This window comes from Suncus etruscus, chromosome 1, assembly GCF_024139225.1.
Source record: "Suncus etruscus isolate mSunEtr1 chromosome 1, mSunEtr1.pri.cur, whole genome shotgun sequence".
NCBI lineage: Eukaryota > Metazoa > Chordata > Mammalia > Eulipotyphla > Soricidae > Suncus > Suncus etruscus.
This window is the reverse complement of record NC_064848.1, coordinates 86,549,826-86,575,727: the sequence shown is the minus strand read 5'-3', so window position 1 is coordinate 86,575,727 and position 25,902 is coordinate 86,549,826. Positions and strand designations below refer to the sequence as shown.

General features: G+C 36.2%; 1 protein-coding gene across 1 annotated transcript in view; it reads right to left on the bottom strand.

Annotated features, from left to right (window-relative positions):
* Positions 1-25,902, bottom strand: part of VPS50 (VPS50 subunit of EARP/GARPII complex) — a 127,310-nt gene that overhangs the window by 2,154 nt on the left and 99,254 nt on the right. Inside the window, exons 21-27 of the mRNA XM_049785209.1 lie at positions 17,892-18,013; positions 16,449-16,529; positions 13,412-13,560; positions 12,200-12,296; positions 10,368-10,526; positions 3,524-3,645; positions 1,263-1,452 (exon numbers count right to left, since the gene is read on the bottom strand). Coding sequence (XP_049641166.1) covers positions 1,263-1,452; positions 3,524-3,645; positions 10,368-10,526; positions 12,200-12,296; positions 13,412-13,560; positions 16,449-16,529; positions 17,892-18,013 — 920 coding nt within the window. The remainder of the gene's footprint in view (positions 1-1,262; positions 1,453-3,523; positions 3,646-10,367; positions 10,527-12,199; positions 12,297-13,411; positions 13,561-16,448; positions 16,530-17,891; positions 18,014-25,902) is intronic.

Sequence of the window (25,902 nt, the reverse complement as noted above, 5' to 3'; positions counted from 1 at the left end):
GTCAAGATCAATGAAAATAATATGAACCTAAGGAACTAAAACTGAGCTATGGTGGCATATATTTTTTTTTAAAAAGGCAGGCTTCTGGTTGAGACTGATTTTCATTTCACTGTTCTAGAAGTGTCTAAATTAAAAAAGCCTGATAAAAATAGTTTATTATTTCCTTATAAGTCAAATTAAAAAAATTACTTAGATTTCATCCATGAGCAGGCAAGTATGAATATGAGATTTATTGAAGGAGTAAGATTTGGTAATAATTTGAACATCTGCTAATTTCAATAAATTTGTCCCCTACTTATTGCCTATCTGTAAAAAAAGAAAAAGATGGAAATATCCTTTGTTATACATACTTTGGTAATAAGGAGGTGAACTAATTAAAAAATTCAGCAATTTAAGTAAGACTGAATAAACAATTTTCCTACTTTTAAATATATCTGCAATAAGAGGAAAATAACCATAGCTATACTTAAATAATTTTTTTTTAATAATTTTATTTCTGGCGCCACTGAGCTCGTTGTGGATGCGGCTGCGCTGGCTGTAGACCCGCTCCAACTCCCGCCACGAGCCGAGCCGCCGCTGGCATTGAGCAGCCTGCTAGGGCGCGTGGCAGGGGCAGGAGTCCGGCCAGCGCGCCGCGCACCGCGAGTCGCCCAGGCCTCGGCTGCAGGCAGCCCATTCATGCATGGCCCGCCATGCAGGTCGGCAGGTCGGCCGGCCCGCCCCGGTCCCTGCGGGGATTCCGTCGGGGGCGCCGCCCGCAGGCCCCGCACCCCGCGGCCCCCTACTTAAATAAAATTTAATGTAAAAGTTAAATTTAGTCACTTAGATATTAGTATATATGTACCAATACTACGTCAGTGGGTTCAAGATGTCACTAATTTACTATTGAAAGTTATGAAATTTCAAGTTATGTCATAGACTTTAGTTTGTGAATCATTGCAATTTTACTGCATACAATTTGTGATATCAACCACTTCAGTAACACATTTTTCTACTGCAGTAAAAAACACAGCTGGTCTTCAAATTCTGCCTATATTTCAGATAATTACTGTTACTGTTTACAAAGGTGTCATAAGAACTTGATTAAGCAAAGAGCATAGGCACAGTCTATAAATGGTAAAGAATTGGTCTAATTTGTTTATGTTAAAATATAGAGGTTTCTTCATATTTCACTCTCATGATTTTGAATCATATTGTACACTGCTCAAGAATAAGTACAAAGGAAGAAATAAAAGCTTAATTAGCTGACTTCCAGCTCTCACCCTGTGCTCTTTGATCCAGCGTTCCATGTCATTCTCTGTAAGGTAGTAGGCTTTAATATAGGTTTCCACAAATTCTTTATCAGGAATGGGTCTGATATCTGTAAGTTTCTCCAGTTTCATTAAAAACTGTTGAAAATCCAATTGCATCAAGGCACGACCTTCATTACTACATTTCTTGACGTTAGCATATCTGAGACACATAATAAAAACAACCCATAAGTGACAGAATGGTTGAAAGAAAAACATCTATATACTTAAAGCTTTCCTTTAACCTATATTTGGACCTGTTCTCAAGAAATGAGAGTTACAGGTAAAGAAAGAGCACATGAGTAATGAGTCAGAAGGTCTGGGTACAGGTCCTGTCCCTCAAGACTTCTTACCTATCTATGTCTCAGTTTCCTCACTTGCCAAGCAAAGAGACTGAATATATCTAATGCTCTCTATTTCTCTATAAAGTAGTGTTTTCCACATACTGATAGTACCGCCCTGGGAAGTGAAGGTGGGGGTATGCTGAAACAATCCAAGGGTAGTGGTTCTGATTTTGGGTGCATTTGAGATGGTTTATATCCATTTAAGACGGTATTTCTGGGGTGCGGACTGATAATTTATTTTTGTAAAAGAAGGAGTAGGCCAACAGTTCAAGAGTCTTGTTACAGACCACAGTTATCCACACTCAAGGAACATAAACACTATAAGAAAATTAAACTGGTGGAACTGGAGCAATAGTATAGAAGGTAGGGTGCTTGCCTTGCAATGTGGCTGATCTGAGTTTGATTCCTGGCACCTCATATGGTTCCCTGAGCTCATCAGGAGATACCCCTAAGTGTAGAGCCAAGAAGAAGCCTTGAGCACAGGCAGGTGTGGCCCCAAAACAAAGCAACAAAAAGAGAAAACTAAACTGTCACTCCAACTGATTTGGATGTCAAGAATTACTCATAAAATTAAATATGATACTCCAAAGTAATTAAGTTTAAAAACTGTTCAAAACTGTAACTACTAAATACAAAATAATACAATTCTATGAACATTCAGCCATATCTAAAAAGTCAAGAGCAAGTAAATATAACAAGTATATACATACTTTAATAATAAAACTTTATTGACATATTCTGATACCTTATACTATTAAGTGTATAAGTAACGACAATATTAAAGTATATTAACCCTAACATTATTCATTAGTCAAATTACTTCAATCATATAAAAGGTAAAAAATCCAATCCAAGTGAAACTTGCAAAACAAAATTTTCTATTAAAGTAAATAAGCTGTTATTTAAAAAAATAAGTATTTATACAAAATTATTCACTTTCCCTGACTTTATTAAACAAAATATTAAAAATGCTTTGTAGTAGTGACTATTAACATTGAGATGCCCTATGGTTTATAGCTTTATTATATTTATATATAAAGTGCCAGGACAGTCCTCAATTTGTCATAGTCAACTTCTACTTTCTAATGTATTTTTACAAAGAAACAAATAACAGAAGAGAAACTTACATATAATAGTGTGCCAATTCAACTAATACGCAATTTGAGGTCACTATGAATGATCAGTGGTACTTTAAATATATTTCTGATTTACATTGTGTTATAGATGTTATGGACAAAGTAAGCATAGTTTGATTATAGGGAGAAATGATTACTGATTGATAGGTCTATAAACTCAACATATAAAAGATTTACACAGCATGCAATGATACAATGATGATGTTAAACAGTGACCTAAATGTTATGAGGACTGATTTTGACACCAGAAAATAAGATCATATGACTGCTTTTCTAAATTTAAAAACTGGAAAGTGAACCTGGAAAGTGATTTAATCCTTTGATGCTTGTGTTTTCTGAGGCTACGATTTCTCATTGATATAACAGAATAGTAACATCTATAAGTGGGTTTAGGTTAAACCAGTGCTATAATCCTGAGCATGCTCAGTTCAATAAATGACAATAAAAGTTATGTACAGTCATTATTACAATATTTTAGCTCTTAGATAACCAGTATATACTGCAGTCCTCACATATCCACTAATGGATTTTGAATAATCAATTTAAAGGAGAAAGTATACAGTGGAGTTGGCACAATACAGTCCTTCTCTAATTATATTCCAAAGCCAAACCTGAATTACTCTGGAGCTATATGTTATTTATCACTATCCTTCCCTATCCTGTTATTTAGTGACAACATGTAATATTATAAATATATTATAATTCATCACTGGGGAAACAGATAATGCTTTTGAAAACCCAAGAAAAACCTTACCCTTCCACAATAGTTCTATTAGCCAGTCGTATACAATGTTCCCAGAGTATGTTAGACACAGGCAAGGGTATCCTCACTCTTTTAGAAACTTCATTTAATTTCCTGTTAAACTGTTCAAATTCCTAAGAGGACAAAAATAATCATCAAGATATTAGATAAAATTAAAATTTATAGCTGAATTCCTCAGAAAATAATGTGATATATCATTTTCACTAAATATTCTTTACAAGAAATAACTTAAAAAGTCAATGATAGAAAGTCATGTAACAGCAAGGCATTATACTAAAGTATAAAGAAAAAAAAGGAAACAAATTTTTATTATTTATAGAAAAGCTGGGCATTCTTATTACCTATTATGACACTTATATATGACACCATTATGACACTACTGTATTGTACTGAAACATCTACAGTTTTACAATTACACAACAGCATCAGATGGTTCACTCTTCAACAAATGTACTTAATTTCTTTAATTATTATCATAAAAATAAGTTCATTAACCAAAATAAATACTGCCGATCCTTATTTGACAACATTTCAAATAAATTAAGAAGGCTTATATATTTTTTTTAATTTTCAAGAGAAATGCCAAAAAATGGTCATAAGACAAGCTACTTTTCAAATAGTAAACAGAAGGGGAACCACTATTGGAATTAGCAACTCATTTGAGATAATATAGAGTCCCCAAAATGAAAACCAAATCAAAGTTCAGTAATAACAGCAGAATCCCACATGCAGCTCCCCAGAGGACTAGTCCGTAAAATGGAGAGTAAAATAGCCAGTAAAATGGAGAGTAAAAGCAGCAGAACAGAAGAAAGCCGGCTCAGGGATCAGGGAGCAGAGTGGAATCAGATTTCCCTCTTTGGAGAAAAGGAAGCTACAGCCTGAAAATTGACACTTCTGCCTTCTAAAACTTTATCCTCACAAAACCTGATTGGGAAACAGGACCTATGCCCAGCAAGGTGTCCAGGACTGTGAGCTAGAATAGGTATGTATACATTTGTGCCATTTCCACTATGGCAGAGAAGAGCACTGTCATCGTGCCAAGCTAAGGGCAAAGTGGGCAAATAGCTCTATACCCAGGTAAAAACCAAAGTTGGCCCACCCCCATACTGCATCCGAAGGAGCACAGAAATGCTCCCAGTTACAAAGCTTTTTCTCCAAACACTAGGGAATAGTGTGCTTATGCCAAAACAGCAAAGGAATGGAGAAAGAAGCAAAACAATGGAGAATGTTAGGCAGCAGCATCAACCAGTAAATTCCCTGTAGGAGTTAGAAGCAACATAAACCCTCCACACAGACTCTTTGTGGAATTAGAGAATCTGAACCAAGGCTGCTGCCCAGTCTGTACAAAACCAGACCATCATGCATAGTCCCCACAGCGCAGTAGCTACAATGATAAAGCAGAGGAGTTCACCTGCATTAATGGATGGAGACAAAAGCCTCAGAAGGTCTCCAAGCACTTAAGAGCACTCTAACCATTCAGATGGAAACTTCAAAGTAATAATGGATGTTAAGGATGTTCACTGAATTAGGCAAAGCCATAGAAGAGAGTTTCAACAAGAAAAGAAAATATATGAGAAACTCCAATCAGTAGTCACTGAAGTAAAGAACACTGGAGTAAATCACAATAGATGGGCTCATCAGAGTGACAAAGCCAAAGAGTAAATCCGCGAGTATGCATGAAGACAATACATGTAAAACCATCAGTAAAGAACAGAAGGAAAAATTATTTTTATAAACAAAGCATAAAGAACCTATAGAATAATTTCAAGATGAATAACATCCGCATTATTGGGGTTTTAGGAAACAGAGAATGGAGGAAAATAGCTAAAAAAATAAGTCCTTCAATCTAAAAATAGTTATATACTCAGATCCCCAAAAGTTTAATGTCTAAAAAATAAACCTAACTGGAAGTTCAACAGGACACACTGTAATTAATATGACAAAAAAGGGGCCAGAGAAATAGCATGGAGACAGGGTGTTTGCCTTGCATTCAGAAGGATGGTGGTTCGAATTCCAGCATCCCATATGGTCCCCCGAGCCTGCCAGGAGCGATTTCTGAGCTAGAAGTTCATGAGGACTAAGCCAGCTCTGCAAAAATAATGGTCTTCTAGCGCATCACATGAAGCTTGCCACAAAGCTTTGTGAATGCAGCTAGTGCACTAACCACAACGACAACTACCATGACAATGATAGCCGAGGGAGAGAGGCAGAATACCTGTCTGAGAGATGCAAGTGGTTGGGGTAGGGGGAGAAAAATGAGGCAGGGACATTGTTGGTGGGAGGTCTTACCGGTGAAGGGTGGTGTAAATTCTTATGACTGAAATCCCAGTATGAATATTTTTGTAAATAGTGATTAAATGCCAAAAAATTTTTTTATTTTAAAAAGTGATTGAAAAAAAAGCTGGAGTGGTGGTGCAAGCTGTAAGGCATCTGCCTTGCACATGCTAGCCTAGGAGGGATCGCAGTTTGATCCCCCCAACCTCTCATATGGTCCCCCAATCCAGAAGCAATTTCTGAGCATCACCAGGTCCAAAAAGCAAAAAATAAAAAAGATAAAAAGTAATTAAAAAATAATGGTCTTCTATAAAATGCAAAGAAATCATACCCAAAAGTTGTTAAGTAAAATGTAAAATAGAATAAGTGGAGGACGTAGCTTGGCAGTAGAGCACTTGCGAAAGGAATAGAGGAATAACAGAATCTTAAATAAGTATAACTGAGGCTCTCTTAAGAGAGTATTTAAGCTCAAAATCCAAGATTTCCTTGAAAATCTCAAGATAAGAACACTTTGGAGAAAAAAGAAAAAAAAAAAAACTAAGAAGAGGCAAATGGAATCTAGCCACTAAATGCAAGCAGATTTCTAAGTATATGGGGAGAAAATAACAGAAAGCCAAAGCAGCAAAGATGCTTTACAAAGCTAAAAACTCACATAAAATAATAAATTCATTTCAATAGCTTGGTTTAGTATCAATGGCCTGAATTCAACAATCAAAGGTCACAAAGAACACATAAAGAAATTAAAACCAACTTTCTGGGGCCAAAATAATAGCTCAGTAGGTAGGGCATTCGCCTTGCACATGGCAAACCCGAATTTGATTCCTAGCATCACACATAGTTCCCTGAATCTGCCAGGAGCAATTTCTGAATGCAGAGCCAGGAGTAAACCCTCAGTGCTGCTGCGCATGTCCCCCAAACCAAACCAAACAAACAAAGCAAAAAAAAAAAAAAAGAAAAAAAAGAAAAGAAACCTTTCTGCTTGTATGAGATACACCTAAACTATCATAATAAACAGGCTGAAAGCAAAAGACTGGAAAACAAGAACACAGGTAAATAGCTCCCTAAGAAAGGCTGTCAGGGCCATATGTAAAACAGAAAAAACAGGTTCATATTTTAAAAGGCAATGAGGCATAAAAATAGCCATTATGTTATGATCAAGGAATCTATACATCAAGAATACGTAACATTCATTAACATTTATGTACCAAATTAAGGAGCTCATATCTGACAAAAGACTAACATGCAAAACATGCATTCACAAAATTGAAAAACAAAATATAAATAACTCCATCAGAAAGTGAGAAAAGGAGCTGACATTTTCCCAAAGAAAACAGAAGCGGTCAACAGAAATAGGTAATTGTATTCATTACCACTGATTATTACAGAAAGTCAAATCAAAATGACAATAATATAGCACTTCACACCAGTGAAAATGGCCTACTTCAAAAAGTTTGAAAATAAAAAAAATAAGGGCCCGGAGAGATAGCACAGCGGCGTTTGCCTTGCAAGCAGCCGATCCAGGACCAAAGGTGGTTGGTTCGAATCCCGGTGTCCCATATGGTCCCCCGTGCCTGCCTGGAGCTATTTCTGAGCAGACAGCCAGAAGTAACCCCTGAGCACCGCCGGCGATGGCCCCAAAACCAAAATAAATAAATAAATAAATATAAGAAAATAAGAAGTCTGGAAATGAGTTGGGATATATAGCTCAGCAATAGAGCACTTGCCCTGCATATGATAGGCCCTGGGGCTAAAACAACGGGATATAAAGGATGCCAGGAAGAGTTAGTGCTTTTGGGATACCATTCAAAAGAGGGATTGGTCATTTTACTCAGCCTTTATGGAATACAATAAGGGGACTTCTCAAACAATTAAGCATACTTGCTGCTATAAGAATATAAATAAAATTACTTCATTGCATTTATCATTCTTTTAAGATAAAAAATGTAGAATTCTTTTGCTTACAAATTTGGATTTGGAGAAAACAAAATTATAAAGCTTAGTGAATTCATATTTCATAATATGAATTAGCATTATTTCTTGGAAAAATAGTGTCCTCCTAGGTATGCATAGTCACAGTGTGCAGAAGTGCCTCTATTTTCTTGCATCTTACTGGATCCCATAGTTATGCTGTCATTAAAAATACAATCAACTTTTCAAAAGACAAGGGATGTAACCTTAAATTACACTTACAATTTACATAAAAATTAAAATTCCTACTGTACCAGTTGTCAAAGTTCTTCTGAGGCAACAAACATAGACCTTGCTTACTGCGATCACCCTGAAAGCTCCACACTAACTTTTAGACATTGCTAACTTAGCTCTTGAGTCAGGCACTGTCTCACAGACTTTAGCCCAGCCTCCACAAGGACTCCACACTGGGAGCCACAATAGAATCCTAATGTTCTCTCTATTCTACGTGCTGGCTCTGTTCTGAGGTTCTCAAGGTTTATTGTTATTGCCTTGCACCAAGCAGTAAGTGTAAAGTCAGGAGCTTCTGAAGATTAATCTATTTTTCACTGACAAATACAAAAAACAACTTTTTTGGAAAACTATTTTCATTTTTTTTTTCAGATGCATGGTGCTGGTGCTCACTTTAGATACTTAATTCCTCACTTCCTTTAGCCTCAACTTTCACTCTGTCAAACTCCTTTTCCCATGGCAAGAAATAGAGGGTATTCTTCCCTGAGCCTCATCCGACCACTATCTCTCTTCTTCTATTTATTTATTGTATTTTTCCACAGTAGTATACATCATCTGACATTATATATTTATTACGTTTTAATGCCGTCCCCAATAATGGCATGTAAATTCCTTGAGGGCATGTAAGCTAATTCACAATGATATTGTCACACCAATATTAGTGCATGGTACCTGTCAGATAAACTAGAAATAGCATTTGATGCATAATTTTTTTTTTTTTTTTTTTTTTTTTTTTTTTTTTTTTGGTATTTGGGTCACACCCGGTGGCACTCAGGGGTTACTCCTGGCTCTATGCTCAGAAATCCCTCCTGGCAGGCTCAGGGGACCATATGGGATGCCAGGATTCGAACCACCGTTCTTCTGCATGAAAGGCAAACGCCTTACCTCTGTGCTATCTCTCCGGCCCCTGATGCATAAATTTTTAAACAAACAATTCTTTCCAAAAAATAAACGTTCATCATTACTTTCATTATACATTTATGTCTATATGTATTTCTATATGTATGTATCTATATATCTGCATGGCCCATTGCAAAAGTAATGTGGTTTCTAGGGCAAACAACTTATAATAATTAGATACAGTGTTACTACTAATGAGCATGTATCCTAAACTACATAAATTGTGGGTGTACCTATTTGAAACCCTGAAACCCACCCATTTCTGGGAGGGGTCTTGGGAACCGGATAGTAGGTGTAACCTTACCTGCTAGACCCTCCCATTCCTGGGAGGGGTCTGGGAAATGTTAGATAAGTCTTGGACCAAGGGAATTCGGCCCTTTTGGCTTTTTGCCCTTTTGGCTCTTTGCCCTTTCTGCGCTGCTGTGCGCTCTGGCTTCTGGGTTTCTGTGTTCTGGTCTTTGACCAGCATGGAGCCCAAAGGGAAGATGGCTAACAGGAAATAAGATGCAGGGCTAGCAAAATATTGCTGTGCTTGAAAGGTTATGAATAGGCCACACACACGTGGTGGCCAGGGCATGAATAAAGATGATGCTTCCTAACGCCTAACTGTGAGTGAGTGATTTCACCTGGGCCTGGAACTCGCCGGCTGCATGGAGGTTGCAGAGCCACGTGAACTGGGGTGGCAGAGAGAAGTCCACCGCCATCCAGCCCCATCGTTAATTATTTCATGCAACAATAAATAACTTATAATTAAATAACAAATATACTTTTCACTATGTAATAACTACTAAGTTTATGTAATAAGGAAGTCAGTAATTATGAACAACTGAAAAACTCTTAATTCAAAATGAAATCAATGACCAAAAATAAAGCCAAAAATGTGCAAAGTACTCTTGCATGACTAAAGAATAAAAATAATTTTCAGAAATAAACTTATTTCAGGACAAATTAATCACCAAGTTTTCACACTGTTTTTATTTTGGTTAAAGCTTGTTTTGGGGCCCGGAGAGATAGCACAGTGGCGTTTGCCTTGCAAGTATCCCATCCAGGACCAAAGGTGGTTGGTTCGAATCCCTGTGTCCCATATGGTCCCCCGTGCCTGCCAGGAGCTATTTCTGAGCAGACAGCCAGGAGTAACCCCTGAGCAACGCAGGGTGTGGCCCAAAAACAAAAACAAAAACAAACAAAAAAAAAGTTTGTTTTCAACCACTATTATATAATGACTAATTCTTTTTGTAGGGCATTGAGATAGGGCCACACCTGGCAATGCTCAGGAATTAATTCTGGCTCTGCATGCAGGGATCACTCCATATGGGAAGTTGGGAATCAAACCCTAGTCAGCCGCATATAAAACAGAGCCCTACCCTCTTGCCCCAGTTTTGCTATTTTAAAGCCATTGCAATTAGAGGAATAATTCTCTCAGAAAAATAATTTTTATTAAGGATGTTATCATAACACTTGCCTTTAACAATGAATCTACATATATGTTGTGCTGTGACATAATTTCTTTCACATCCCATTTCACATTCGCCATTAGGAGCAGCATTTGTTCATAATCAATGGCTTTAGCAGCTACAATCCAATAAATCGGTTTGCGAAGTTCACTGGCCGTTGAGACTGTCTGAAATAAATTTCACAGAAATTAAAGCAAATATTTTCTAAAAGTATCAAATTTATAAAGAAAGTTTGCTTCTGTTTCTAGCATACATCATATTTAAAAATAAAACATTGCACATTTGGAGATCTAAATGATGAGAACGGCCCCCATCTGAAAGTCTCAGTAAAGCACATATATGTACTCTGTGGGTGTGTGTATGTATGTATGTATGTCTGGGGGCCATATTCAGTTGTGGCTTACTCCTGACTTTATTATACTCAGCGATCCCTCCTACTAAGGCTTGGATGACCATATGAGGTAACAGGGATCAAATTTTGGGTTGGTTTCCTGCAAGGCAAGTGCCCTCCCTGCTATAACATCTCTCCAGTCCCCAAAGAAAAATATTTTAAATAATTTTAAAAAATTAGACATTGTGATTTATAATGCTGGCAATGTTGGATGTCAGGTATACAATGGTCCAGCACCACACCTCCAACACTGTCCAAGGTTCTCCCTGACAAGGCCACTCTCTACTCAGGGGCCATAGAGACTATATCTATTAACATAAACCTACAGATTTTCAGAAAAGCAAACGTTTTGTCAAATTTTTTTCTATGATGCATTTTCACTTCCACTACCCCACTCGTGCTTCTATTATTTCTTATTCTACTACTGTACAGTCTTTTAACTAACTGCTCTCTGCAACTAGGCTTGCCAGCTAACATTCATTCCCACCCCAAATACTCTTTCATAAGTATATATCTGATGACACCACTCACTTACATCAAATCCTTTCATAACTTCCCAGAATAAAGTAAAACCCCAGGGAGCTACATCAATGTAGCTTCTGCTTATTACTCCAGTCACTTCTTCCCTTCACTGACAATGTGAGCTTTCCTTAACTGTTCATACATCCATGCTATCTGCCATCTTCTAGTCTTCACACAAGTCATTCCATTAGGTAAGGATATATTCCTGACATCTGCATGTTCAATTGCAAACCTCACTTCCTCCAATCAACCTTTTCCCAACTACAGTTCCTCTTCCATTGCAGTTAAATACTACTCTGTTCCATTTCCTTTCCCTTTAAACCTTATTGTAAAACAATCCTATTTGGTACTATCTCACAAGACTACAACTTACATGAGTTGTTTACTTAATTACGGGTTCATAAGTGAATAAATAAAGATTCTAATCCAACTCCTGTACAGATTGGAGACTGAAAAAGAAAATGAAACCCAAATATATAATGTGGATTAGTTCTTTCTTGCTTACAATTGGAACAATATACAAGGTCCTTTCTGCCTTTCTTTTTTTTTTTTTACTTTTAAAAATTTAGTCACTGTGAAATTTCAAAGTTATTAATGATTGGGTGTTAAGGTATACAATGCTTCAACTGTACCACTGCCACCCTACACTCCCACATGTCTTCCACAAACTAGTCTGCTTCTACGAGAGAAACTTACATACATATGTAAATTTTTGCCCTATAGTTTACAGTACTGTTGCTGATGGGGTTTCATACATTGTAAGTTATCACCTTTTAACATCACCTTCTCCCACTGATTGAACACGTTGCTCGACTATAGTCATTGCCCCCTTCCTGTCCTATCCCTCATCCCACTCAAGTGGTATGTTTCCTACAGAACATCAGTACTAATGTTCTTTGTTTCCACTGTCACAAGACCACCTCTGACCTGAGAATAAAACTGCTGAAGGAAGGGCTTTTTGACTGCAGGCATCACAGCATCCAGATGCGGTTGAAGGAACTCAAATTGTTCAGCCAAGAATACCCTTAAGTGGAATGAACAACCCACCATGTAAAAAAAATACAGGATTTAGAGTCTATTACTACCATTTATAAGTAATCTTTAAGACACAGGTAAAAAAAAAAAAAACAATTAACAGTTAAAATGCTTTCCCTTTTTTAGTGCACTCCCACTTGACACCACATTTACAATCGACACAAACATTAATTCTAGCTTATCACTGTGAGCTCAGGTGGAAGGAGGATAACTTGAAAGGAGCTCATCTGGATACCAGAGGAAAAAACTCAACTTCAGATTCCATTAAATTAAACACAGCAGGCTTTTGAATTTACATATTAAATATCTGATACCTTTCAAAAGTTATTCAAACTTTTGTAACATGCATCTCACTGTTACTTGGCTAAGACAATACATGTGAGAACATAAGTCAAGGGGCTGGTGCCCCCAAGTGGATCTCATTCTGCTGAAACACTGCTTCTCTGAACAGTTTTTCTCTACATTTCTGTAATGTACACAAAAACTCTTTAGTTATATTACATTATATTTTATGGAAAAAGCTGGATGCTTTATGTTTTTAATTTACTGAAAGCCAAAAAGCTTATGTATTGATAATATAACTAGAGTGTTTCTAGAATCACTTCAACTTATTGATAGGAAATATAAAAATATACCAAAATATACTCTTAAAGTTTTATTTCAAGCAATGATCATTACAGATTAGAACATAATTATAGACTGAAACAAAGATTTGTGTTTTGTTTTGTTTTTTAATTTTTTGGTTTTTGGGCCATACGCGGCAGCACTCAGAGGTTACTACTAGCTCTGCACTCAGAAATCGCTCACAGGCTTAAGGGACCATACAGGATGCTAGGAATTGAACCCAGTCAGTCCTGGGTCAGAAGCCTGCAAGGCAAATTCCCTACTGCTGTGCTCTGGCTCCTTGAAACTTAAAGATTTATCTCCATTCACTTGATAACTAAAAAACCAAACATGAAATAAAAATATGTATTGGCAACCTGTTAGGGTGAACTCAAAATTAATGATATTTAGAAATGGAAAATGTATATAGTTAGAAATCTCATGTGTTCAAAATGCTTTCTTAAATAGTTAATGACAAAAAAACTGCTTTGAATAACTTACAAAGATTCTGTAGCTACAACTCTTTCTGCCAACCCATACAATGTATTCCCAGATGTCAAAACTACTAGATGACTGAGGTGTGGGCTTGGGATCTTCTCTTTTCTCTCTTCTGCTGCTGTAAGTGTGGCTGTAGGATCAGCTGAAAGTTCCTGAAAATACAACACATAAATACAGATGGCTGAAACAGCAAATTTAAAAGCAATGAGTCACTTGATTATCGCAAACTGGAACGCTAAATAAAATAATTCTTAAGCACACGTGAATTACATCCAGTTTCAGCTTTTTTATCCTTCTTAATCTATGCTGAACTTCCACAATATGATGGTAGTTTTGAAGGCTTAATGACTCAATTTTCCTTTTAAAGATTAAAATCTAAAACTTAAAAGATTTGCAATGAGAAAATAAAAATGAGCATTAAAAATTTAACTAACAAATAGAATATTAAAAAAATTACTAAAAGAAAAAAAATATATTACTTCCATTTGGTTGGTTCTATATTGATTTTGCTATGAATTATTTTAATAACCAAATAATGTATCAAAAAGCAAAAAAAATCAATTAATGTTCCCTACCAATGTATATGCAAATTAATGAAGTGAAGAAAATTAATACCCAGCTACGAAAAGAGGATATCAAGGTCTAGTAAAGGAGAAATATATTTTCTAAAATAATAAACCCAATGCTTACACAATGAGTACTAATTTTATACATTAACCACTGAAAACTTAGAAGAAACCTGAAAAAATTGAGACTTGCTGCAAAGCTCTATTCTCGAGAGTAGTATGGACCTTGGAAATGACCTTGGAAAGGTTAGGGCTACTCACTCTGCAGCATCATCTGACCCAACATTTGATTTAAAATGGCTAAAGTGATATATTGTATATGTGTGTATATATAGATATAAATGTCATATATATATATATATAAATGTATACATGGCAAGGGCAATAGTATAGCAGGTAAAGGAACTTGCCTAGCACAAGGCTAACCCAGCTTTCTTCCCAGGTATCCCACATCATCCTCCAAACCCACTAGGAGTGATTCATGAGGGTAGAAGCAGAAATAAGTCCTGAACCCAGTGATGTATGGCCCAAAACAAAAACTATGTAACCAATGAACGTAAATAGGTCAGGCATATGCTAAGATACAACAGCAGCAGCGGCAGATAGGTGGCTTTATGTTTCCATAAATAGGTAGTAGGCCACTATTTCCTTAACCATACTAGTTCAATATATACCACAGGGAAAAAGCAAAAGCAAAAAATGTTCCTTCAGGGTCAGACACAGGAACTGATGTTTTCAGACTACGAGCTAATAACTAACAGAGATAGCAGTGATAAATCAGAATGACTATCTGGTGGTAAATTGTGATTCATCAGTCTCTAGACCATCAGCTGGAGAATGGGGTTGTGGTACAGGAATAGAGAATCAGACAGCTCTGGCTTAAAATCTAGAGAACAATATTTTATGGTCAAAGTTACTCTAAATATAAAGGAGAGGCAAAACTGAAACACATGTAACTTTTGGGAGAGAAGAGGTACTGAACAAAAACCAAAAAATTAATAATATTGTCCTGAGCTCATTGTCTCCTAAAACATTGCTTGTTGAGATTCCTATCTAAAAAATACGAGAGAACACCAGCCTCCACAAAACAAAAATCGATGGATGTATCACACTGGAGGCCTTGACTCTGAAAGTGAAATTCAAGCATTAAACTGGGTAGTTCAAAGAGATAGATACAGAATACCCAGAGTCAGTCCCAGTAAAGGTATATGGTTCCCCCCCCCCCCCAACATGAAGCTGGGAGTAATACCTGAGCCCTGACCAAACTGATTTCTATCATCAAAAAAAAAAAAAATAACAGACATATGAAATGTGACTACTTGTTGGAGAATGTGAAGAAACAAGGAAATTCAGAGAATCCTGGGGTTAATGCAGTTAACAGAGGAATTGAATAACAAAAATTGTTGGCATCATGATTAACTAAAGGGAAAAAAAATTTTTTTTTTTTTGTTTTTGGGCCACACCCAGTGGTGCTCAGGGGTTACTCCTGGCTATCTGCTCAGAAATAGTTCCTGACAGGCACGGGGGGCCATGTGGGACTCCGGGATTCAAACCAACCACCTTTGGTCCTGGATCGGCTGCTTGCAAGGCAAACACCACTGTGCTATCTCTCTGGGCCCGAAAATACTTTTTTTGTTTGTTTGTTTGTTTTTTGTTTTGGGGCCACACCCGGCATTGCTCAGGGGTTACTCCTGGCTGTCTGCTCAGAAATAGCTCCTGGCAGGCACGGAGGACAATATGGGACACCGGGATTTGAACCAACCACCTTTGGTCCTGGATCGGCTGCTTGCAAGGCAAACACCTCTGTGCTATCTCTCCGGGCCCGATTTTTTTTTTTAATTTTAAACATACATGCTAGCTTCAACATGACTGATAGCCAAATTTTGCTACTGATGCTCTTCTGTGGCACAACAATCAAGAACTGAACTTTGAATGCAAAAAAACCCTCTAAACCCAAACTTTCTCTGTGGATTTCAGGGTCACTTAGGATGGCCTTGATTCTCAGAAATACAACTCTTAGGCAGAGGTCTATTTAAAAAGATTAACAAACTCTAGCCCTGGCTTTCTCACACTTGAGGGCTTTTGCTCAACTTTTGAACTTTAATTTGGATGCTGTTCCTCCTTTTTCCCATTTATGTTTGTTTTCCAAAATGCAGTATGTCTCTTTTCCTCCTTTATCATTCTTATCATTTATCATTTATTAACAATGAAATTTCTTTATTTTGAAAGGATAATGGATTTGGAAGCAACAAAATATTCTTTTTTAAACAAAATATTCTTTTACATATATTAGATTTTTCGCTCTAACTTGCCTTTTTCTCTTACATCTTTCTCACATGTAAGAAATCTACATTTTAGTTTCATAGACTATATTGCTATACAATAAGCATAAAGACACTTTTATATGCAGGTGACTATATTACTAGATTTTGTTTTATGTAATCCAAAAGAAAAGACTCTAATTGATTACTTACCAGATCAATAAGGCTTTCTTGTATTCTGTTCAGAGTTGTTCTTAGCCTACTGCTACTGAGGCCCAGTCCTGTTGATTCCAGCTGAAAGAGAAAAAGACAATCCAACTGTGCTGGTGATAATACTGCAGAGTAATTGTAACTTCATAGTAATCAAAATTTGAATGTCTATGTAATGAGCTTTCATTCAAATATCAATTCTTCAGTTTAAAAACTGTATTAAAAAATTCCAAGCCAGAGGCCAGAGAGATAGCATGGAGGTAAAGCAGAAGGAAGGTATTTCGAATCCTGGCATCCCATATGGTCCCCCGAGCCTGCCAGGAGCAATTTCTGAACATAGAGCCAGGAGTAACCCAAGTGCTGCTGGGTATGACCCAAAAACAAAAAACTAAAACAAACAAAAAAAGTTGCAAGTCTTGGGGCTGGAAATAAAGTACTGTTCTATCCCTGGAATCTGTTATACTCCCCGAAGCCCAGTCAGTAGTGATTTAGTGATTCTTGAGCACATAGCCAGAAATAAGTTCTGTACAGCCATGTAGATCCCAAAATACATAAAAATAAAAAAACAAGAGCAACCAGTGCTGGTACAGATGCAGGGAGAAAAAGACTCTCTTTCACTGCTGGTGGGAATGTTGACTGGATCAGCCTTTTGGAAAACAATATGGATATTCCTCAAAAAAAAACCCTAAAAAACCGAGCTCCCATATGAACTAACAATACCATTCCTAGAAATATAACTGAGGGGGTCCAAAAACAACAGAGAAACTCCCTCTGCATTCCTATGCTCTTTATTTCCAGCCCCAAGTCTTGGAATTTTTTAATGCAGTTTTGAAACAAATGTGATAATTCTATTTATATCCCTCTCCCTCTGACTCTTTCTCTCAGCATAATACTCCCCATATCCGTCCACGTATAAGAAAATTTGTGACTTCATTTTTCCTTTTTCTTAAAATCTTCCTAATATTTCATTTTGTACCATAATTTATTCACACATAAGTCTCGGGCACTTCATTTGTAACTTCATAGTCCTCATACTAGAATGAACTCCTCACCACAGTTTGTATCCAGGCAGCCAAACTTCTTTGAGCTATCGGCACTTTGAAAAAAACAAAATCACTAATACTTAAAATGTCTTATTATTGGTAAGTAATGTACATACAGAGACAGACTTAATTTAGCAAGACAACCTATAAATTTGTCATTGCTAATGTATGTTATGAAGCTCAGAAGCAATGCTATACAATCTTTGCCAAAACTTTGAGCAATGTTCAATATATTTATCATATTGAAGCTTAAGGATTAACATAATATTAAGGGAAATGACCAATGGTTATCAATAATTTTGTTAAATTTTAACAATTTTCAAAATTAATTTATACCAAGAATGAAAACTGTATATATGAAAGAAAGTTTAAATAATTAACTTCTACTCTAAAACTGACTTACCGAATCATTCCGACCAAAAAAGGTGTATATTGCATACAAGTAATAATCAAACAGTTGAGACATGAAATGTATAACATCAAAAGCAATTGGCTTAAGAATGTTCATCATCTGCATATATTTACCTGAAAAGAAAAAATCAGCACACAACTCTTTTAATTTAGAATGATAAGGATACAAAATGTTTTACCAAATTATTTTAAAAGTGAATATTATATTCCTTAGTCATACCATATTTTTAGTGCTGATCAGTTATATAAGCCTACCGTAGTGAGTACACAGAGTAGTTGCATTTTTTGGAAAGTATTTCTGATAGCACCAATATAAATAATATCACAATTATATTTTTGTTATTTTCTTTTACTACATAACAAAACATGCATCAAACTTAAAATTCTCTTAAAAATAGCACTGCACAAATATACAACATAATTGAACAGTACTTAGAAGCTGAATTCTAATTATTTACATAGCAACAGAGATCAGAGGGGTTAATACATTTGCTTTGCATACACTCCACTCTGGTTTATTTCTTGGCATCATATATGCCCCCTAAGTACCACTACGAGTGATCCCTGAACACAAAACCAAAAGTAAGCTCAGAACATGGTCAGGTGTGATCATTAAAACAAAATAACTCAAATTGTTCATATGTAATAAAACAGGATGATGCATTTGAGAAATATTGCTTTTACTTCCCTTATAGTCTTATACATAGATAGCAGAAATGAAAAAGCAAGAATTTTTAGCTGCTATTATTTCATTTTATTTACTCTAAATATATAAAATATCTATAAATAAAAAGATGAAAACAAAGTTTATGAATTCATAAGCTTGGTAGTATATTTGAAGAGTAAGTGGGACACAACTGAATTAAGTAACAAGTCTCCATATATCTTTTTATGGGAATAAGAGGACAAAATTTATTATTAAAAATGCTATTTCAAATGTACTACAAAAATGTGAAGCACTAGTAATTGTTGCAATTAGATATGGAGTGAAGAAAGAAACTTTAATTTTTTATTGTTTATGATTGTTTTTGGGTGGCACCTAGGAATTACTCCAGAGGTGCTTGAGGGACCATATAAGAGATAGAGATCAAATCAAGGTTAACTATCTAAAGGCTAGCTTCTAACCCCTACACTATCTCTCTGTTTTATTACTGAGACACTATAAATAAAAATTCAATGAAGTATCACATCACACCAAGCAAGTTTGGCCTGTGTACAAAAGACATTTTTTTTTTAACAAACAAGAGCTGTTGAGGATATGGGGATAGAAGAAACTCAGGTACCCAGTTGGTGAAAATATGAGTTTGTGTAGCCTCTTGGAAAATGGCAGAGATTGTCTTTCCAAAAAAAAAAATTTCCTTGTGATCCAGCAAATCACACCCTGCGGCATATATATCCAAAAGATATGAACATCTATAAATTATTTAGAAAATGCATTTTGTTTCAAAATATTTTGAGATATTTTTTTATTTAGCTAGCCTTTGACCTGCACTAACTTGCCCTTTATCCCAAATCAATTCACTTTTCACTCTGTGGCCAGAGAATTCATAAGTCAAGCTTGTATCTTTTTCTCCTTTTAAAATATTTTAAGAGTTCAAGTTTAAACTTCCCAGAAATCTAGTTCTTGCTCACTTTTTTCCCCACATCTATCCTCTTGCTTTTCACAGGCTGCAAACTCCACAGTGCTATTCTTTGAAAATCTTAAGCTTTTGCACTCTGGGAAAATTTCTTTACTAAATCCTTCATTTGTAAGAACTACTCATTTTTCAAATCAATATAGTTTATGTCCTCCAGTGAGTAACTCAGCTCTTTTAGAATTTGATATGCACTAAATAAATGAATTATTTTTCTCTCTCTGCTTCTTTTCTGCTTCTACACTAACAACAAACAAGGTCATTTCTTTTCCTTTGTACCTTATTTCCCAATCCATAGCAATACAAACTATGTACTCTGAGTGGCTTGATTTCTAACACATACCAGTATATTTGTAACAAAAAGTAGTGGGAGTAAAAAACTATTGTACTAAAAATAAATGACTAGAATATGCATCAGAAAGAGAAAGTTTCCTAATTTAGTAGTTTAAGTACATCATTTCCTGATTGGGAAAATACATCATTTGGGACTGGAGAGGTGGCGCAAGTGGTAAGGCATCTGCTTTGCCCACACTAGCTAAGGATGGACCGTGGTTCAATTAAGTAACCATATGGCATATGGCATCCCATATGATCCCTCGTGCCAAGGGCGGTTTCTGAGCACACAGCCAGTAGCAACCCCTGAGCATCACCAGGTGTGGTCCAAAATCAAAAACAAAAACAAAAACAAAAAAACCCCAAACACCATTTTCTTATTACAAAAGAGTTGAGATTAATAAAACCAGGAAGAAATAGCCAAAATCTGGAAACAATTCAAATGCCCAAGAACAGATAACTTGGATAAATACATATAAACCAATACAATATTATACAGTTTTAGAAAAGATGAAGTCATGAAATATGCTGTTACACAGCTGAATCCAGAAAGTACATTGCTAAGTGAAATATGTCAGTGAAAGAGGTACAAACAGAATGATCTTGCTAATTTTCAGGTTACAAAGAAAATTAGTAAGGGTGTAGTTAATGCCCAAAAATAATAGAAATAAAAGGCTGGAGAATAAGTCCTTAGTAGGAAGTTTGCCACTCTGAAAGGAGGCTAGTTCTGGGAAAGGACCACTATAACAATGATAGAGGGAAGTGGCAAGGACAAAGACTCTGGACAAAAAATTAGGATCTGAAAGGAGGTAAAATCATATGTATGATACCCTATAAGCAACAAGTATTAGAAACAAAATGCTTAAGAGGAGAAAAGAAAAAAAAAGTCTGCCAGAGAGGCAGGGGGACAGGAGAACAACTGGAGACACTGGTGGAGGGAAATGGGCACTGGAAATAGAATTGGTGGTAGACATTGTACCCCCAGAAGTCAGTCATGAATATTTTGTAAATTTGTGATTCAGTAAATTATTTAAAAAAATCGTTCTGGTACATAAGACCAGGTGAAGGGCAGTATATATACATATATGCATAAATGTATATCTCATTATTGGGCATATATGCATATAGATATTCAACTTTAAAATTAGCAAAAACAAAGTTAGATCAGAGAGGATTCACATATAGAAATATACTACTAAAAGCCAAATTATATTTCCAAAAAAAAATAAAAAAGACAACTGGAGAAACAGTGGTTTTTCTTGAGAAAGGAAACTTGGAAGTTAGGGGGTTTCTCAACATTATTTGACTCTTTCCGTTTTTTATTCAAAATGCTCAGTTATAAAATAATATTAATGACTCACTTAAAAGAGTAATTCAGTAAAGAAGCAGGTCTATATATCATTTTTATGTTTGTTTCACAAATATATCTCACCTCAGCTACACAACTAAATATCCCATATATTATATATATATATGTGTGTGTGTGTGTGTGTGTGTGTGTGTGTGTGTGTGTGTGTGTGTGTGTGTGTGTGTGTGTGTGTGCCTGAGTTTAATAGATATATGGGATAGATATATCTCTATATAGATATATCTCATAGATAGATAGATGTAGATAGATATAGATAGATAGATCTGTTAGTCCCATATTAAATCTTGATGCATATGTTGGGATGTATTATATCTAACTGCTAATCATTTTGTTGTGCAACAATGATCTTCCCCAAAGCAGCAAAATGGGCAATTTGTCAACATGGCAGAACAGGCCTTTTTCCATCATGTGTTAAGAGAGATCCAGGAAAAAGAAAAGAAGATCTGAACTTTCCTCTCATCCATTTTTGTATCTGCCTTCCACTGGATTAGACATCACCAATCCTTCTAATGACCTAAAAGAAGGTACTTTGGATGGTAACAATCAAATACCAGATTATCAAAGAACAGCCTCCTATTTTATACCCACCCATTCCATTACATGAAATTGTTTCCCCATTTATCCAAAAACCCAAGTTCCCTTACACAAGACAGAAACCCAGGTTTACAACTCTTTTTCTTTCCTTTTTTTTAATATAAAACAATTACTTTATTCATTATACTCCTTTGTCTTAAGAATTTACAACTCCGTAAATTCCCCACAGAAACGTAATAAATCTTTAGCTTTCCCTCTTACTAATCTGCCATTTGTTCAGAGTCAGAAGAATCTAGAGGGATGGGGGATCCCCTGTGTCTGCTGGCCAGCAAGTCAGGTTTTATAAGCAGATTTTGATTACCTATAGCTTGCCCTCAACTCTATCACAACTCAGGGAAGAGCTGTGTCCCAGGAGAGAGCATCTCAAATACCAACATGATTTCACACTCCCTAAAGTTTAGATGCTTCTATCTACTAGAAATTGTCAGGCTGACAGAATTTTCTCCTTATGCAAACAAGCATTCTAATCAATCCTCTGCACTGTGAAAGACTCCCTCTGGTCTTCCAGATTTAGGTACCACCTGGGGCTGGGAAATCCTATTAACAATCTTTTGTTTAATCTTTCCTAATTATCTGCCAACTAAATACTACTTGAAAAAAGACATTTTCAATATGTCTTTAATGTTCTAAAAATGTGTCTCCCAACTAACTAATTAGTTCCTTCATCTTCCCAGGCACCAAAAATTAAGCTATCTTATTTACAAATAAATTTGCCAGTTTATAATCTTCAAGCACATCTATGAAGTAACAACAGGGGAGGGAATAGTGCTTTCACTAGCTGGAGACCCCTTAGTGAGCGATTCCAGAGAGAGTTCTGATTTGTGAATATGTGAGAACTGAAGATAAAGACATCCCAGGCAGAGTGAAAGTGTTAGGCATAAAATAAAACCCTCCTGGGGATATTTAATAATAATAATTTAATAATAATGGCAGCATCGAACCCTAGTCCTGAAGGGACAGTATGAAAGTTCAATACCATACTACTTATTGTTTCCTAACTGCAACTTCAGTAGAATGGTGGGGAGAAAGTTTTAATTACAATGGCAAAATCACTTTCCAATAGTTATTCAGTTTGCTCTCATTTATAAAGTTGACATATCAAAGAAATCTAAGAATATGGTTTTTCTCAATTCCTATTAACCATATTTGAAAATTCTTTCCACTTTGAAGATCAAATTATTCATTTTAGCAGGGGGTAGATGGGAAGGTTGAGGGGTCACAGTCAGAAGTGCCCAGAGCTTTATGCTGCGATCAGAAATCACTCCTGGTGTGCTTGGAAACTATATGTGGCTCCTGTACTCCAACATGGGTTTACTACATGCAAGACAAGCACCTTACCTACTGTCCTATTCCTCCTGGTCCTTAATAATTCTTAAGTAAGCACTTGTTACTGTTTTAGTACCAAGATAGGTAAATATCTATTATTATTAAATTTCTTCCTTAGTAAGGGTGACCAGATATATTTTTTTCTTCATTTCCTTAGAGTGCCCAGAAGAGTTGCAGGAGGGTTGTACATGATGTTTTCAGATAGGCAATAAAGTATGACTTGTCCTCCTCATTCTTGTTTGGCTTTATATTTTATTTGATCTTATTCTACTGAATTCTGTATTTTAGAATATGATCCTAAGATTTCTAGTACTTTTAAAACCAGATAAGGGTAAAGAAAAGTCCAATATAATTTACAGATTCAAAGGTCTGATTATTGAGGCCTTTATTTTGACTTGACATTTGTGTATGGCATTAGAAAGAAGTCTGAGGGGCCGGCGAGGTGGCGCTAGAGGTAAGGTGTCTGCCTTGCAAGCTCTAGCCAAGGAAGGACCGTGGTCCAATCCTCCCCGGCGTCCCATATGGTCCCCCCAAGCCAGGGGCAATTTCTGAGCGCTTAGCCAGGAGTAACCCCTGAGCATCAAATGGGTGTGGCCTGAAAAAACAAAAAAAATAGAAAGAAGACTGAGTTTATTTCTTTGCGTAAGATTTACCAATTTTTCTAACACTCTTAGTTGAGGAGGCTTTCCTTAATCCATTCCACACTTTTTGTTCCTTTGTTGAAGATTAACTGTCCACATACCTGAGGATCTGTCTTTGAACTCTCAATTCTACTCCATTGATCTTATTCTAGTATCATGTGGTTTGGGTATTTACAATTTCCAGTATAATTTGAAATTGGGGAAACAAAATCCACTTATCGTCTTTTTTCTTTAACATTGCTTTGGCTATTCCATTTTTTCTTCACTCCAAATAAAATTCAACAGCATTTGATAAATGTCTTTTAAAAATGTCATGGATATTTTTTACAGGCACTGCACTGAATCTGTATAGTACTTTGGGTAAGATATAGACCATTTAATGACACTGAATATTAAGGAACTGGAAGCAAAGATTAACAAATATACCGTATCAAACTAAAACTGCTCCACAAAAGAAATGAAGACCAGAATAAAAAGACAATCCACATACTGGGAGAAAAGTTTTGTACCATACTTCTTTGACTAAATTTAACATAATAGATGTATAAAGCACTAGTTAAACTTTATAAGAAAAAAGAAACATCCCCATAAAAAATAGGAATAAATGCACAGAACGTCCTCAAAAAAGACAAATAGATGGCCTAAAGTAATATTAAAAAATGCTCAGCATTACTCAACATCAGGGAAATGCACTGCAGAACAATGAAACATCACCTTATACCAGTTAAGACTGGTATACATCACAAAGATCAAAATCAACCTATATTGGTGGGATGTGGGGAAAATGAACCCTAATCCACTGCTGTTGATAATCTCAACCAGTTTTACTTTTTGGGAAAATAACATGAATACTTTTCAAAATATTAAGAATTGAGTTTTCATAACACAGAAATTTTACTTCCTAATATTTTCCCCAAGATCCAAAAACACTATTCAGAAAGAACACTTGCATCCATATGTGCAGTGCAACACTATTCACAATAACCAAAATCTAGAAGCAGCCCAAGTGTCCAAGGACATGTAACTGGATGAAGAAATTATCATACCTATACACTACGGAATACTATAAGGCTTTAAGTAAAGATGAAATGATGTTATATGCTGCTCCTGGATAAATCTGGAGAGTAAATTTAGAATGAGAGGGACACATACAAAATAATACCCTCATCTCTGGGATATAAAGAAATAACAAATGTAGGCTGGAGATGCAGAACAAACACTTGGTTGAATACAGATTACCTGGGATCAATCCCTGGCATTCCATGTGGACCTCCATACTGCCAGGAATTATGTGATTCCAAAACAAAACAATGCCCAAGGTCTTTAGGAGGAAGCACTTCACAGTATTCTTCCTCTGTTCACAGACAGAGGAAGAATAGGGTGGAGAAGTCAGAAGGGGTACACAACAGGACAATGGTTTGAATAAGCAGACATTTATAGTTGATAGAAGATGTGGTGTATGCATGAATCCTGGCCATGTAAGTGAAAGTCAAGGTTTAAAATCAAATGACAGCAGTGTGGAGCCTACATGGTTAACCTCTTGCTCAGGTATATGACCACATGGAATAAGAGAAAAAAATTCATTTACTCATTGATTTTTTTTTGGGGGGGGGGGGGGTTCTGGTCATGCCCAGTGATAGTCAGGAGTGACCTCTGGCTCTGCGCTCAGAAAATACTCCTGGTAGTGCTCAGGGTACAAGGATACAAGGATTGACCCTGGGTAGGCTGCTCTGTACTATCACTCTGGCCCCAAGTAATTCTATATTATGGGATGATCTCTCAGGACCCTTCTAATATGATTCCATAAATTCCAGAAAAGTAACTTATGATGCTATGTTAAGTTAGCTCTTTAGAATAAAGAAGCAGAATTCAGGGGCCGAAGTGATAGCATATCGGTAGGGCTTTAGCCTTGCACATGGCCAACACGGAAAGAAATCCAGTTCAATTTCCATCAATTCATAAAGTCCTCCAAGCCTGCTAGGAGCGACTTCTGAGCATAGAGCCAGGAGTAACCCCTGAGTGCCGTTGGGTGTGACCCCATAACCAACCCCTTCCAAAAAAAGAAGCAGAATTCATTTTTCAAACAGTAACTGATCATGAGATTTT